The following is a 13,506-nucleotide window of genomic DNA, read 5'->3' as shown; positions in this document are numbered from 1 at the left end:
TGTGGCTAGGCCTTACAATACTGTGTCAAATAAAAGTGGTGAGATTTGACATCCTTGTCTTGTTCCTGATCTTAAAAAGGTTTCAGCTTTTCACTGTTGATTATGATGTGAGCTGTAGTTTGTTATATATGGCCTTTATTATGTCAAGCTCTGTTTCCTCTGTGCCCACTTTCCTGTTGTTTTTTTTTTAATTTTTTTAAATTTATTTATTCATTTTAGTGAGGAGAGGGAGAGACAGAAAGAGAGAGAGAGAGAGAGAGAGAGAGAGAGAAGGGGGGAAGAGCTGGAAGCATCAACTCCCATATGTGCCTTGACCAGGTAAGCCCAGGGTTTCGAACCGGCGACCTCAGCATTTCCAGGTCGACGCTTTATCCACTGCGCCACCACAGGTCTGTTTTTTTTTTTTTTAATCATGAATGGATGTTGGATTTTGTCAAATGCTTTCTCTGCCTCTATCAATATGATCATATAATTTTAATTCTTCATTTTGTGTATGTATCATGTTAACTGATTTGTAGATACTGAATCAAATTGCATTGTAGGAATAAATCTCACCTGATCATAGTGTATGGTCTTTATAACGTATTACTGAATTTGATTTGCTAACATTTGGTTGAGGATTTTTACATCTGTGTTCATCAGGGATATTGGCCTTAAATTGTGTGTGTGTGCTGTCTCTTTGTTTTTGGTATCAGGGTAATGCTGGCCTCATAAAATGAGTTTGGGAGATTTCTTTCTTCTATTTTTTAAAGAATACTTTGAGAAGCATAGGCATTATTTGAGTATTTGGTAGAATTTACTTGTGAAGCCATCTGGTTCAGAACTTTTGTTTGTTGGATTTTTTTTTTTTGATTGGTGATTCAATTTTGTTACTGTAGTTGGACTATCCAGATTTCCTGTTTCTTCACGATTCTTAGATGATTGTATGTTTCTAGAAATATATTAATTTCTTTTGGATTGTCCAATTTGTTGGCATTTTTTAACATTTTCTTTTAATTCTTTATTTTTCTGTGGTTTCTGTTATTTCTCTTTTCTAACTTTATTTACTTATTTCCCCATGAATAAGATGCACCCTTTGAAAAATCTGGGATCTAAAACTGGGTGCATCTTATATAGTGGTTGTACATTTTTTTACCTGCATTTCCCACTTCTTTGCGGTTTTTGCACTCATTGTTGAAGACAGTGATTCGTCATCAGACACAGATGAGGACAAGCTAATGGATGGGAATTTTGACAGTGATGAGAAGTTGTATAAATTTTGTGATGAATAAAACTTGAGTTCAATAACTTTATGTATTACATATTCTTTTTCAAATTTTGGGTCCCAAAATTAAGGTCTGTCTTATACATGGGAGCATCTTATACTTAGGTAAATATGGTATTTGGGCCCTTTTTTCCTGATGAATCTGATGAAAGGTTTATCAATTTTATCTTTTTAAAGAACTAGCTCAGCCCTGGCCGGTTGGCTCAGCGGTAGAGCGTCGGCCTAGCGTGCGGAGGACCCAGGTTCGATTCCCGGCCAGGGCACATAGGAGAAGCGCCCATTTGCTTCTCCACCCCTCCGCCGCGCTTTCCTCTCTGTCTCTCTCTTCCCCTCCTGCAGCCAAGGCTCCATTGGAGCAAAGATGGCCCGGGCGCTAGGCATGGCTCTGTGGCCTCTGCCTCAGGCGCTAGAGTGGCTCTGGTCGCAATATGGCGACGCCCAGGATGGGCAGAGCATCGCCCCCTGGGGGGCAGAGCACCGCCCCTGGTGGGCGTGCCGGGTGGATCCCGGTCGGGCGCATGCGGGAGTCTGACTGTCTCTCCCTGTTTCCAGCTTCAGAAAAATGAAGAAAAATAAAAAAAATAAAAAAAATAAATGTTAAAGAACTAGCTCTTGGTTTTATTTATCTTTTCTATTGTATTTTTACACTTTATTTCCTCTTTGATTTTTATTTCCTTCCTGCTATTCCTTTTGGGCTTTTTCTTTTTCTACTTCTTAGGTGTAAGGTTAGATAGAGATTTTTCTTGTTTCTTTTGGAAGGAGTATGAATATCTCTTTAAACTGCTTTTGCTATCCGATAGATTCTTGGGTCATTGTATTTGCATTCTCATTTGTTTCATGCTATCTTCCGATTTCCTACTGGATTTCATAGTTCTCCCTTATTATTTAGTAGCATGCTGTTTTAGCTTTGTGTGGGTTTTTCTTTTTAACTTTCCTCAGGTAAATGATTTTTAATTTCATAATGTTTTGATCAGAGAAGATGCTTGATGGAATTTCTACCTTCTAAAATTGTTTTAATTATTTATTTATTTTTTGTGTGTGGCAGAGACAGAGGGAGTCAGAGAGAGGGACAGATAGGGACAGACAGATTGGAAGGGAGGGAGATGAGAAACATCAATTCTTTGTTGCGACTTCTTAGTTGTTCATTGATTGATTTCTCATATGTAGTTTGACTGGGGGCTACAGTAGACCGAGTGACCCCTTGCTCAAGCCAGCGACCTTGGGCTCAAGCTGGTGAGCCTTGCTCAAACCCCATAAGCCCGTACTCAAATTGGCGACCTTGGAGTCTAGAACCTGGGTCCTCCACATCCCAGTCTGACACTACATCCACTGTGCCACTGCCTGGTCAGGCTACCTTCTGATTGATACTTTATGGCCGAACATGATCTACCCTGGAAAATGTTCCACTGCATTTAAAAAGGATTTTAAAAGGATATATATGTCCTATAAATATCTATTGAGTTCATCTGTTCTAATGTTTCACTCAGGTCACTTGCTTTGTTGATTTTCTGTCTGGATGATCAAACCATTGATTTAAGTGGGTGTTAATGCCCCCTACTATTTTGATGTTACTGTCAATTTCTCCCTTTATGCCTGTCAATATTTGCATTACATATTTAGGTGCACCTACTTTGGATGTGTAGATGTTGATAACAGTTATTTTCTCGTTGGACTGATCCCTTTATTATTATAAAATGTTGTTCTTTGTCCCTTGTTATAGCCTTTGTCTTAAAGTCTATTATGTCTCTTATAAATACTGCTATTTCACCTATTTTTTGTTTCCATTTGCATTAAATATCTTTTTCCATTTCTTCACTTTGTCTCTCTATGCCTTTTGATCTGAATTATAGGCAGTAGTACATATGCAGGTCTTATTATCTATTCAGCTACCCAGTGTCTTTTGATTCGAGAATTAGTCAATTGACATTTAAAGTACCTATTGATAGGTATGTACTTATTGCCATTTTATTATTTTTTTTCTGATTTTTTTCCAATGGAAGAGATCATATTATTTTCTTATTTAGAAATGATATTTAATGGGGTGATATTGAGCAATAAGAGTACATAGGTTTTGCCTGACCAGGCGGTGGCACAGTGGATAGAGAGTCGGACTAGGAGGTGAGGACCCAGCTTTGAGACCCTGAGGTCACCAGCTTGAACGCGGGCTTATATGGTTTGAGCAAGGCTCACCAGCTTGAGCCCAAGGTCACTGGCTTGAGCAAGGGGTCACTCTGTCTGCTGTAGCCCCCTGGTCAAGGAACACATGAGAAAGCAATCAATGAACAACTAAGGTACCACAACAAAGAATTAATGCTTCTCATCTCTCTCCCTTTCTCTCCCTTCCTGTCTGTCCCCTACACCCTGCTTAAAAAGTTATATATAAAAAAAGTTTTGGATGCATTTCATTAGCAATATTGTTTGTAATTCTTTCTTTCTTTCTTTCTTTCTTTCTTTCTTTCTTTCTTTCTTTCTTTCTTTCTTTCTTTTACTAATGTCTTTATCTGGTTTGGAATGACTTTGGAAATAGTCCTTCCTTTTCTGGTAGGGCAACTATATGTGCTAGTGCTGCAGAGCCCTACTAGTTCTGCATTTTCTCCTGGCAGGGCAGCCCAACATGCATGTGCAGCAGTCCCCACTATCTCCACACTTTCTCAGGACAGGACAGTTCTGCCTGTGAGCGCCACAATGCTTGGCTAGTTCTGCACTCTCTCTGGGTGGGGGAGCCCCACATGGGTGTGTAGCCTAGTGGGTGCGTACAGCAGTGCCCTGAAGTATTTGCTAGATTAACTTCTGAATGGAGGGGCCCTGGGCATGCATGTGATGGCACCCTTCTGCTCCTCTTGGAGCTAGCTCCAGGGGTGTGGCTGGGGACCTGCTATAGCATCATACTGGTTGGCCAGAGACCCTGGACAGAGTTCTCAACCACTATCCAAATGCAGGGGAAACAAACAGTGGTGCTCACTGGTTCCTCTAGTGCTGGAAAGTTTTCTCAGATCCCAGACAGCTCTCATGGTTCCCCAGCCTTCTCTATGTGGTGTCTCTCCCTCTCTCTCTTGTTTGTTTTGAAGAAACTGTGCAACTGGACAAGAGTTGTCTCTCAGGAGGAACTGGTCTAAATATAGGCTTATATTCCATGTGTTCTTGGGAAGGGGTGAGCTCAGCATCTTCCCACCCAGCAATCTTGGACCTGCTTGCGGAACCAGTTACTTTATTGCAGAACATTTGAAAATTTCTACTAATGCGTTTAGTGAAACTCCAAGAGGAAAATAACAGCAGCATTTTCTAAATTTGTTCATTTATCAGCCACCCCTATTTGTGGCTAAGGGGAAAAGTGATTTGAGATATCATTTGAAGAAACATTGTAAACTATTTCTTAGTTGGCAGAATAAAAAGTAAGTTGGACAAAAATTCAGCAAGTCACACTGCTATAATGACGTTGCCAATTTAATCATTCAGCAGATTTCTATACGAAACTGTAGCTTTCGCTAAAGGATTCAGCAATTGTCACAAAACTGTCATTATCAAATTTAAATATATGTCTACTGTGCAGACATATATACACATCCCTTAGTAAGTTAAGCAGAGGAATCTCCATGATTCCATCTTTTTTCTTTAAACAGCATTTGCCATCTATCAGTCGCTGCCCTATTTTGAATCCTTTGGCACTTACTCTACAACGCTGCCCTTCGACTTATCCATCTATTTCCCATATGTGCTGAAGATATATCTCCTGATGCTCTTTGTTGGTAAGTGGCTTGCTGATTTGTTTTTGCATTCTTCCTGTGCTTTTTTGGAGTGTGTTACTATCTACTTTAACAGAAAGGGTTACAAATATAGGAAAGACCAAAGAGGAAGCCTGATACAATAAATTAGATTTTGTTAGTAAAGCACCTAAAACTTATAATACTTTTTTTTTAAGACATCACAAGATCAAACAAATAAGAGATAAACCAGAAATGTTTTACTAGCAGAAAATTTAACTGCAGTATGTATGAAATATAGAAATTTGACTATAGACAGGTATCTACAAAAGAATAATCTAGATGTCAAAATCTGCAGCCTTGTCTATTTCTAATTTTTCCATCTATATTTATTTGGCTTTCGGTTTGGCCTTATGTGCTAGTGTTTCTGAGCAGGCAAGTGGGAGAAGGTGCTAAAGACTCAAGAAAATGTATGTAACAAAACCTTACAGCTGAAAATATTTGATCGATTTTTTAAGGTTTCATTATTACATTTTAGCTTCTCAAGCTCTAAGCTGGACATCCCCAATATAATGATTACCTCTAGAAGGTAACGACTATCAGATATATAATATATAACAATGACATGTAAAAGAGAAGACAGTTGTGAAGCATTAGGGAAGTGGAGAGAGATACCTTAAAGAAAGGACAAAAATTAACTCCTTGCAATGAACAAAATAGTAAGATAGAGGGGTTTGCTTTCCTTCACTCCTGCAGAAAAACTGGACACTTCTTCAAACATTCCTTCTTTGAATCTCCCTTACAAGTCTCATTCCTGAACTCCAGGCAGCACTCTGACCATGTTTTAAAACTACGGTCCTTTCCAAAGAATGGTTAATCAATCTTTCTTCCCTTTCCTTCCCCATATTAGGTATGTATTTTACCTACAGTCATCTTTACTCAGAAAGAAGAGACGTCCTCAGAGTCTTCCCCATTAAAAAGAAGAAAATGTGAGGGACACATTCTGATGCGACAAGAGAAAAACCAGGCTTGTGGATTCCACTGCAATAAACACAATACAGGAAGCATTCTGGTGGAAAATGCCTAGTACTTGACAAAAATCCATGACATACAATTGCATGCCTCCCCAAACTTGAGACTCATCACCGCAGTCTGTGATTCTCCCACGGTATATTTTCTAAACATATACTCTGAACACTCTTTCTCCAAAGCTGTGGATTCTATACAAGTTGAATTTATATTACATGAAGCCTAATTACTTTCCTATAAGGGTAATGAGAAATAGATTAACTGGAATAGATTCAATTAAATTGAGAAACCAAAGTTATTAACCTAAATTACGTCTATTTGCTTCTATTTCTTTTCACTTCTGAATTCCCGAAGAGCAGCAGACCCACTGGAGGCAGCGATGTGACAGAGGCTCTGCAGTTGTCCAGAATAACATTTTACAGTCTGATGTCACCATCCCAGGGGTAACACTCACCTTAAACATCAGACACTTAAAACAGTAAATATTTTTCTAAAACCTGAGAGAATATTCATTCATAGTACACAAGTTATTTTTGGCTTGAATGCCTTAAAAGAGGACTCTGATAAAAACAAAATACGTAGATCTTTGGTAAATACACAAATTAATGCTCCACATTCTTAAAAATATAATCAGGCCATATATAACTTACAGGGATATAAAAGACACAAAAATATAGTAAATCATTTAAAGGAGGTAAGAAAATTAAGAACTAGTCATGTTTCAGATCATTTATTACTGAATTACTATTGCTAATTACTTTAATGCCATATATGACATCACTTATAGTTTTAAAACTGATCCTTTCTTTGAAGATTTAAAATATATGTGAATAACAGAACAATAAAAAGATTTTTGAACTACTGGTATATCATTCACTTTCTTGGAAAGAATTATAGAATCTTATCCAGAAACTATATAAAAAGGGTACTAAATATTTTGTTACATGAGAACCAGGAAGTAAAAATGTAATTACAAAAAAATGGCAACCTTGTACCACTATGTAAAACAATTGAAAAGAAATAATTGAGCATTAATAAATCAATATCTTTATAAATTTAATGTCATATTTAGAATTTTAAAATAAGTATTTTTTAAAAGTTACATTTTATTTTGCTTTTAAAGTTGGTTATTTACTTCTAAATTTAAAAAAATTTACTGAAAGCTTTAGTGCGCAAAGAGAACAGATATCCTTTACAAACTTTACGTAACTTAGTCTGGCTTCCTCCCAACAAAGATGGCTACATACAGACAGTGCTGTATTATCCATCTAGAATCACTACAATGAAGATGAAGAACTAGAGAAACTACAATTTATTGGGTCATTATAAGAAATTAAAGTTTCATTACTAAATAATGCTTTAAGTTTTTAAAGCAAAATACCTGAGGAAAACTTCTCTTCATAAAATAGAAGACCAGCCCTAGCTGGATAGTTTCATTGGGTTAGAGCATTGTCCCGAAGTGCAGAGGTTGCTGGTTCTGTTCGATCCCCAGTCAGGCACATACAGGAACAGTTCAATGTTCCTCTCTTTCTAAAATCAATAAACATAAAAAAAAATCTTTAGGAAAAAAATAGAAGCTCCCCCCCCAAAAAAAAACAAAAACAAAAACCCACAACTAGTAAATTTATAATTATGGTAATTTTGAAATAGAGGTGAGGACTGGCAGTAATTTGAGATATCTACAACAATTGTAACATGAAATGATCTGTAATTTCCTATGGTGACACACAATTGTTAGTATTATTGAGACTGGTTACTTATATTAAAAGCTAAATACTAAATTTCACTAGATTAGTGAAAATAAAGACGTACTTTCTTCTCCCACTCAAGTTCTCCCACAACAAGTCATGTTCCCCAAGTTAAGAAATCAAGAGAGTAACCATTTAGTTAACTGGATGTTACCAAGACTGCAAAGTTTATTTCTTTGGTTATCTATTTTAACTCTATGCCCATCAAATCTTTATTTTGTTCAGTGTAGTCAAAGGCTTAGTTTCTCAAATCTAATTACTATAGGTGAAAACAGGAACCTTTAGATATTTTGAAAGCATAAGATATAACTTTTAAATAATCTTCCTTTGGAGTTTAAAATGCCAAAAATTAATTACCTGAAGTTCCAAGTAACCCAAGCAAAGGAATGGTAATCATAGCATCAGTGCCTCTGGTGCTGAGGAATAAGAAAAGTAAAACTGCACCAAATCAAAACTGCTGTGGAGAATTTACTTCATCAGTCAGCAAAAGTTTCCTGAAAAATACATTTAAAAAAAGCCAAAAGCAAGAAAACCTCACCCCCACGTTAGTATCAGAGTCCTTGAGCTTTTCCTTTATCAGAGTCATTGAAAACCAAGCAATAACAAACATGTTCCAAGCATATTCACTCAGTCAGATGCATTTTATTTTACTGTAGTATGCTTTTCAGAAAACACTCTTACCTGGTTTTAGCTTTGTTTTTAATAAACAGGTTAACCTGAGTAGAATGAGTTGATCTCTAGTCAGCTGCATACATGTGCCTGTGTTCACTCAAGAAACATTTTGTGTGTACGATGTGCCAGTCACAGGTCAGGATGATAACACCTTTACCAGGCTTCCTGCAAACAAGTTTGTTACTATAGAATGTACCTTACTCTACCTATGTTGAGCAAATTGTCGCATATAGGAACCTGTTTTTTTTTTTTTTTTTTCCTCGCATTTTTCTGAAGCTGGAAACGGGGAGAGACAGTCAGACAGACTCCCGCATGCGCCCGACCGGGATCCACCCGGCATGCCCACCAGGGGCGGTGCTCTGCCCACCAGGGGGCAATGCTCTGCCCATCCTGGGCGTCGCCATGTTGCGACCAGAGCCACTCTAGCGCCTGAGGCAGAGGCCACAGAGCCATCCCCAGCGCCCGGGCCATCTTTGCTCCAACGGAGCCTTGGCTGCAGGAGGGGAAGAGAGAGACAGATAGGAAAGCGCGGCGGAGGGGGTGGAGAAGCAAATGGGCGCTTCTCCTATGTGCCCTGGCCGGGAATCGAACCCGGGTCCTCCGCACGCTAGGCCGACGCTCTACCGCTGAGCCAACCGGCCAGGGCGGAACCTGTTTTTTCTAGGAGTTGAAGTAGCTACAACATCAATATCTACCATATTCAGTATTTCCCCATATATAAGATGCACCTTTTATTGAAAAATTTGGGGTCCCAAAATTGGGTGCATCTTATACAGTGGTTATATATTTTTTACTTGCATTTCACACTTTTTCATGCTTGTTTTGTGCTCATTGTTGAAGTCAGTGATAGGTCATTAGACACAGATGAGGACCAGCTAATGGATGGGAGTTTTGACATTGATAAGGAGTTGTATGAATTTTATGACGAATAAAACTTGAGTTCAATAACTTTATATAATACTTTTTTTTTTCTCCAAAATTTGGGCCCTAAAATTAAGGTGCGTCTTCTACATGGGAGCATCTTATATATGGGGAATATGGTAAATCTTTCTCTGGAGAAACTTACGTTTAGGTTTATGTACAAAGACAACAGCTACATTTAATTGCCCCTAAAGTATTATATTAAAGTGATTTAAATAGAAATGATCTCTCCTTTTCCCAACACCTTCCTATCATTTGTTTATTTTTGTTTTGCAACATTGTTTTCCTGTGTTTGGATAATTTTTACTTTCTTCTTCTGGATCCAAGTGATTTGCTAATTTGGACTTGGTATTTTTCTCCAGGTCACTTATTCAAAGTAAGCCCAGGGAGCAAAAGTCACAGAATGAACCAGAGTGCCTGGTTAAAATGCAGAGTCCTGAATCAGAAGCTTTGGTAATGGGCCCAGGAACCTGCATTTTGATAGGCTCTTCAAAGGAGCCTCTTATACACTGCTGTCTGAGACCCACTGTTTTTGAGTCTAACATCAGCTTTGGACAAAAATTGCTAATAAGAACTATTTAAATAAAAGCCAACATACAATGTAGTTCCGTTTTTAGAACTGAGATGAGACCCTGGTGGTTAGCTTAATGCAGTGTTTTTCAACCAGTGTGCTGTGAGACATGGTCAGGTGTGCCATGGGGAAATTAAACATGGGTCCCCAAACTACGGCCCACGTGCCGGATACGGCCTGCTGCCAGCCACTTCCATCCGAACATAAACATTCCCCTCACAATCCCTCCAGCTATCAGCTACAGGAAGAGTGGAGGCACAGGAAATGCTCACTGACCAATCACCTTCTAGGATTCATCCTGACCACTAGCAATGAACCAATAGTAGGCCGCCTCTCACCCACACCCAGGAAGGTCCCCGCTGGGGCTGCTGCATACTTGTCATTGTGTGGCCACGGCCAGTAGTTGAAGCTGCTACTCTTCCCCATGGTCCCGATTTCTAATCCTGGTCAGGACTGGAGGTAAATGTTGCCACCACGAGATTAAGCCTCAGCCTCAGCTGATTATGTCTATCCTGATGGTATATATAGATATTTTACCTTTTTCTTTTTAAAAGAGGCCCCGCAGAGGGTGATATACAATGCATCACAATGTTATCAAACTTTAAAGCTAAAGTTTGCTAATCTTTCTTGGGACAGTTTTTGGTTATCTGTTGCCAAGGAGTTCCCCATTCTGGCCAACAAAGCTATTTTGACATTGCTCCCGTTTTCAACCACATATCTATGTGAGCTGAGCTTCTCAAGCTTGACTGCGATAAAAACTAAAAACAGATGTTGAGCATTTTTTCATATGCCTATTGGCCATCTGTATGTCCTCTTGGGAGAAGTGTCTATTCATTTCTTTTGCCCATTTTTGGATTGGATTGTTTGTCTTCCTGGTATTAAGTTTTACAAGTTCTTTATAAATTTTGGTTATTAACCCCTTATCAGACATATTGTCAAAATATGTTCTCCCATTGTGTAGTTTCTCTTTTTATTCTGTTCTTGTTGTCTTTAGCTGTGCAAAAGCTTTTTAGTTTGATATAGTCCCATTTGCTTATCCTGTCTTTTATTTCACTTCCCCCGTGGAGATAAATCAGCAAATATATTGCTCCGAGAGATGTCCGAGAGCTTACTGCCTATGTTTTCTTCTAATATGCCTATAGTTTTAAGGCTTACATTTAAGTCTTTTATCCATTTTGAGTTTATTTTTGTGAGTGGTGTAAGCTGATGATCCAGTTTCATTTTTTTGCAGGTAGCTGTCCAGTTTTCCCAACACCATTTGTTAAAGAGGCTGTCTTTACACCCTTGTATTTCCTTACCTCCTTTGTCAAATATCAGTTGTCCATAGAACTGTGGGTTTATTTCTGGGTTCTCTGTTCTGTTCCATTGATCTATATGCCTGTTCTTATGCCAGTATCAGGCTGTTTTGAGTACAATGGCCTTGTAGTATAACTTGATATCAGGAAGTGTGATACCTCCCACTTTATTCTTCTTTTTTAAGATTGCTGAGGCTATTCGTGTTCTTTTTTGGTTCCATATAAATTTTTGGAATATGTGTTCTATATCTTTGAAGTATGTCATTGGTATTTTAATTGGTATTGCATTGAATTTATAGATTGCTTTGGGTAATATAGACATTTTAATGATGTTTATTCTTCCCAACCATGAGCACGGTATATGCTTCCACTTGTTTGTATCTTCCTTGATTTCTTTTATCAATGCTTTGTAATTTCCTGAGTACAAGTCTTTAGTCTCTTTGGTTAAGTTTACTCCTAGGTACTTTATTTTTTTGGTTGTAATTGTGAAGGGGATTGTTTCTTTAATTTCTCTTTCTGACTGTTCATTGTTGGCGTATAAAAATGCCTCTGATTTCTGAGTATTGATTTTATATCCTGCCAATTTGCTGAATTCATTTATCAGGTCCAGTAGTTTTTTTACTGAGACTTTAGGGTTTTCTACATACAATATCATATCATCTGCAAATAATGATAGTTTTACATCACTAATCATTAGAGAAATGCAAATTAAAACCTCAATGAGATATTACCTCACACCAGTCAGAATGGCGCTCATCAACAAAACAACACAGAATAAGTGCTGGCGAGGATGTGGAGAAAAGGGAACCCTCCTGCACTGCTGGTGGGAATGCCGACTGGTGCAGCCACTGTGGAAAACAGTATGGAGATTCCTCAAAAAATTAAAAATTGAACTGCCTTTTGACCCAGCTATCCCACTGTTAGGAATATACCCCAAGAACACCATTAACACTGTATGAAAAGAAGAAATGCACCCCCATGTTTATGGCAGCATTGTTCACAATAGCGAAGATCTGGAAACAGCCCAAGTGTCCGTCAGAGGACGAGTGGATAAAAAAGCTTTGGTACATATATACTATGGAATACTACTCAGCCATAAGAAATGATGACATTGGATCATTTACAATAACACGGATGGACCTTGATAACATTATACGGAGTGAAATAAATAAATCAGAATAAAAACTAAGAACTATATGAATCCATGCATAGAAGGGACATAAAAATGAGACTCAGAGACATGAACAAGAATGTGATGTCAACAGGGGTGGGGGTGTGGGGGGAGGTGGGAGGGGGTGAGGAAGGAGAGAGTGGTTGGGGGAGGGGAGGGGCACAAAGAAAACCAGATAGAAGGTGACAGAAGACAATTTGACTCTGGGGGAGGGGTATACAGCACAATCAAATGTCAAAATAATCTGGAGATGTTTTCTCTCAACATATGTACCCTGATTTATCAATGTCACTGCATTAAATTTAATAAATAAATTAAAAAACAAACAAACAAAAAAAACTAAAAACAGAGAGAGACTGAGAACTGTTGAGGAAGAGCTTCGTGTGTGTCTTTCTACCATTCCTGCCAGGATATCCCTTTAGTGTTCATCGAAACAGGCCCAGGTTTCACACTAAGTGAGTATAAATACATTTAGAAACTATATTATTAACTATATGTATAATATGTATTGTGTTAGAGTGTCATTTTGTGTCATTTTAGTAGGTGGTGTGCCCCAGGATTTTGTAAATGTAAAAAATGTGTCACAGCTCAAAAAAGGTTGAAAATCACTGGCTTAATGGATAGAGTGTCAGCCCATGGGTCTAGAAGCCCTGGGTTCGATCTCCAGTCAGGGCACACATGAGAAGCGACCATCTGCTTCTCTTCTCCTCCCTCTCCTCCTCCTCTCACTCTCACTGCCAGTGGCTCAATTGGTTCGAGCATTCGTCTCAGGCACTGAGGATAGCTCAGGTGGTCTGAGTGTTGGCCCCAGGCACTGAGGATAACTCAGTTAGTCTGAGTGTTGGCCCAAGTCACTGAGGATAGCTCAGTCGATTCAAGCATCATCCTCAAATGCCAGGTGGATCCCAGTCAGGGCACATGTGGAAGTCTATCTAACTCCCCTCCTCTTTAAAAAAAGAAAAAAAAAAAAAAACCCTGAGACAATTGCATTCATTTTTTATTTCTGCTTAGCTTTAAAACATATTACATATGAATTATAATTAATCTATGCCAAGGGTAGCTGGCATTTTTAATAATAACCTTTATCAAAGGTTAGTCATTTTCACCTGACCTGTGGTGGCACAGTGGATAAAG

General features: G+C 38.4%; 1 protein-coding gene across 1 annotated transcript in view; it reads left to right on the top strand.

Annotated features, from left to right (window-relative positions):
* The window catches only part of HACD4 (3-hydroxyacyl-CoA dehydratase 4), a 46,356-nt gene extending 35,133 nt beyond the window's left edge, over positions 1-11,223 (top strand). Inside the window, exons 6-7 of the mRNA XM_066257348.1 lie at positions 4,885-5,010; positions 5,876-11,223. Of these exons, the coding sequence (XP_066113445.1) occupies positions 4,885-5,010; positions 5,876-5,958 (209 nt within the window). The 3' untranslated portion in view covers positions 5,959-11,223. The remainder of the gene's footprint in view (positions 1-4,884; positions 5,011-5,875) is intronic.
* Positions 11,224-13,506: the final 2,283 nt, after the last annotated feature.

Source organism: Saccopteryx bilineata, chromosome 2 (genome assembly GCF_036850765.1).
Source record: "Saccopteryx bilineata isolate mSacBil1 chromosome 2, mSacBil1_pri_phased_curated, whole genome shotgun sequence".
Classification (NCBI taxonomy): Eukaryota; Metazoa; Chordata; class Mammalia; order Chiroptera; family Emballonuridae; genus Saccopteryx; species Saccopteryx bilineata.
Note: the sequence above shows the minus strand (reverse complement) of the source record. Positions and strands in the feature narration are given on the sequence as shown.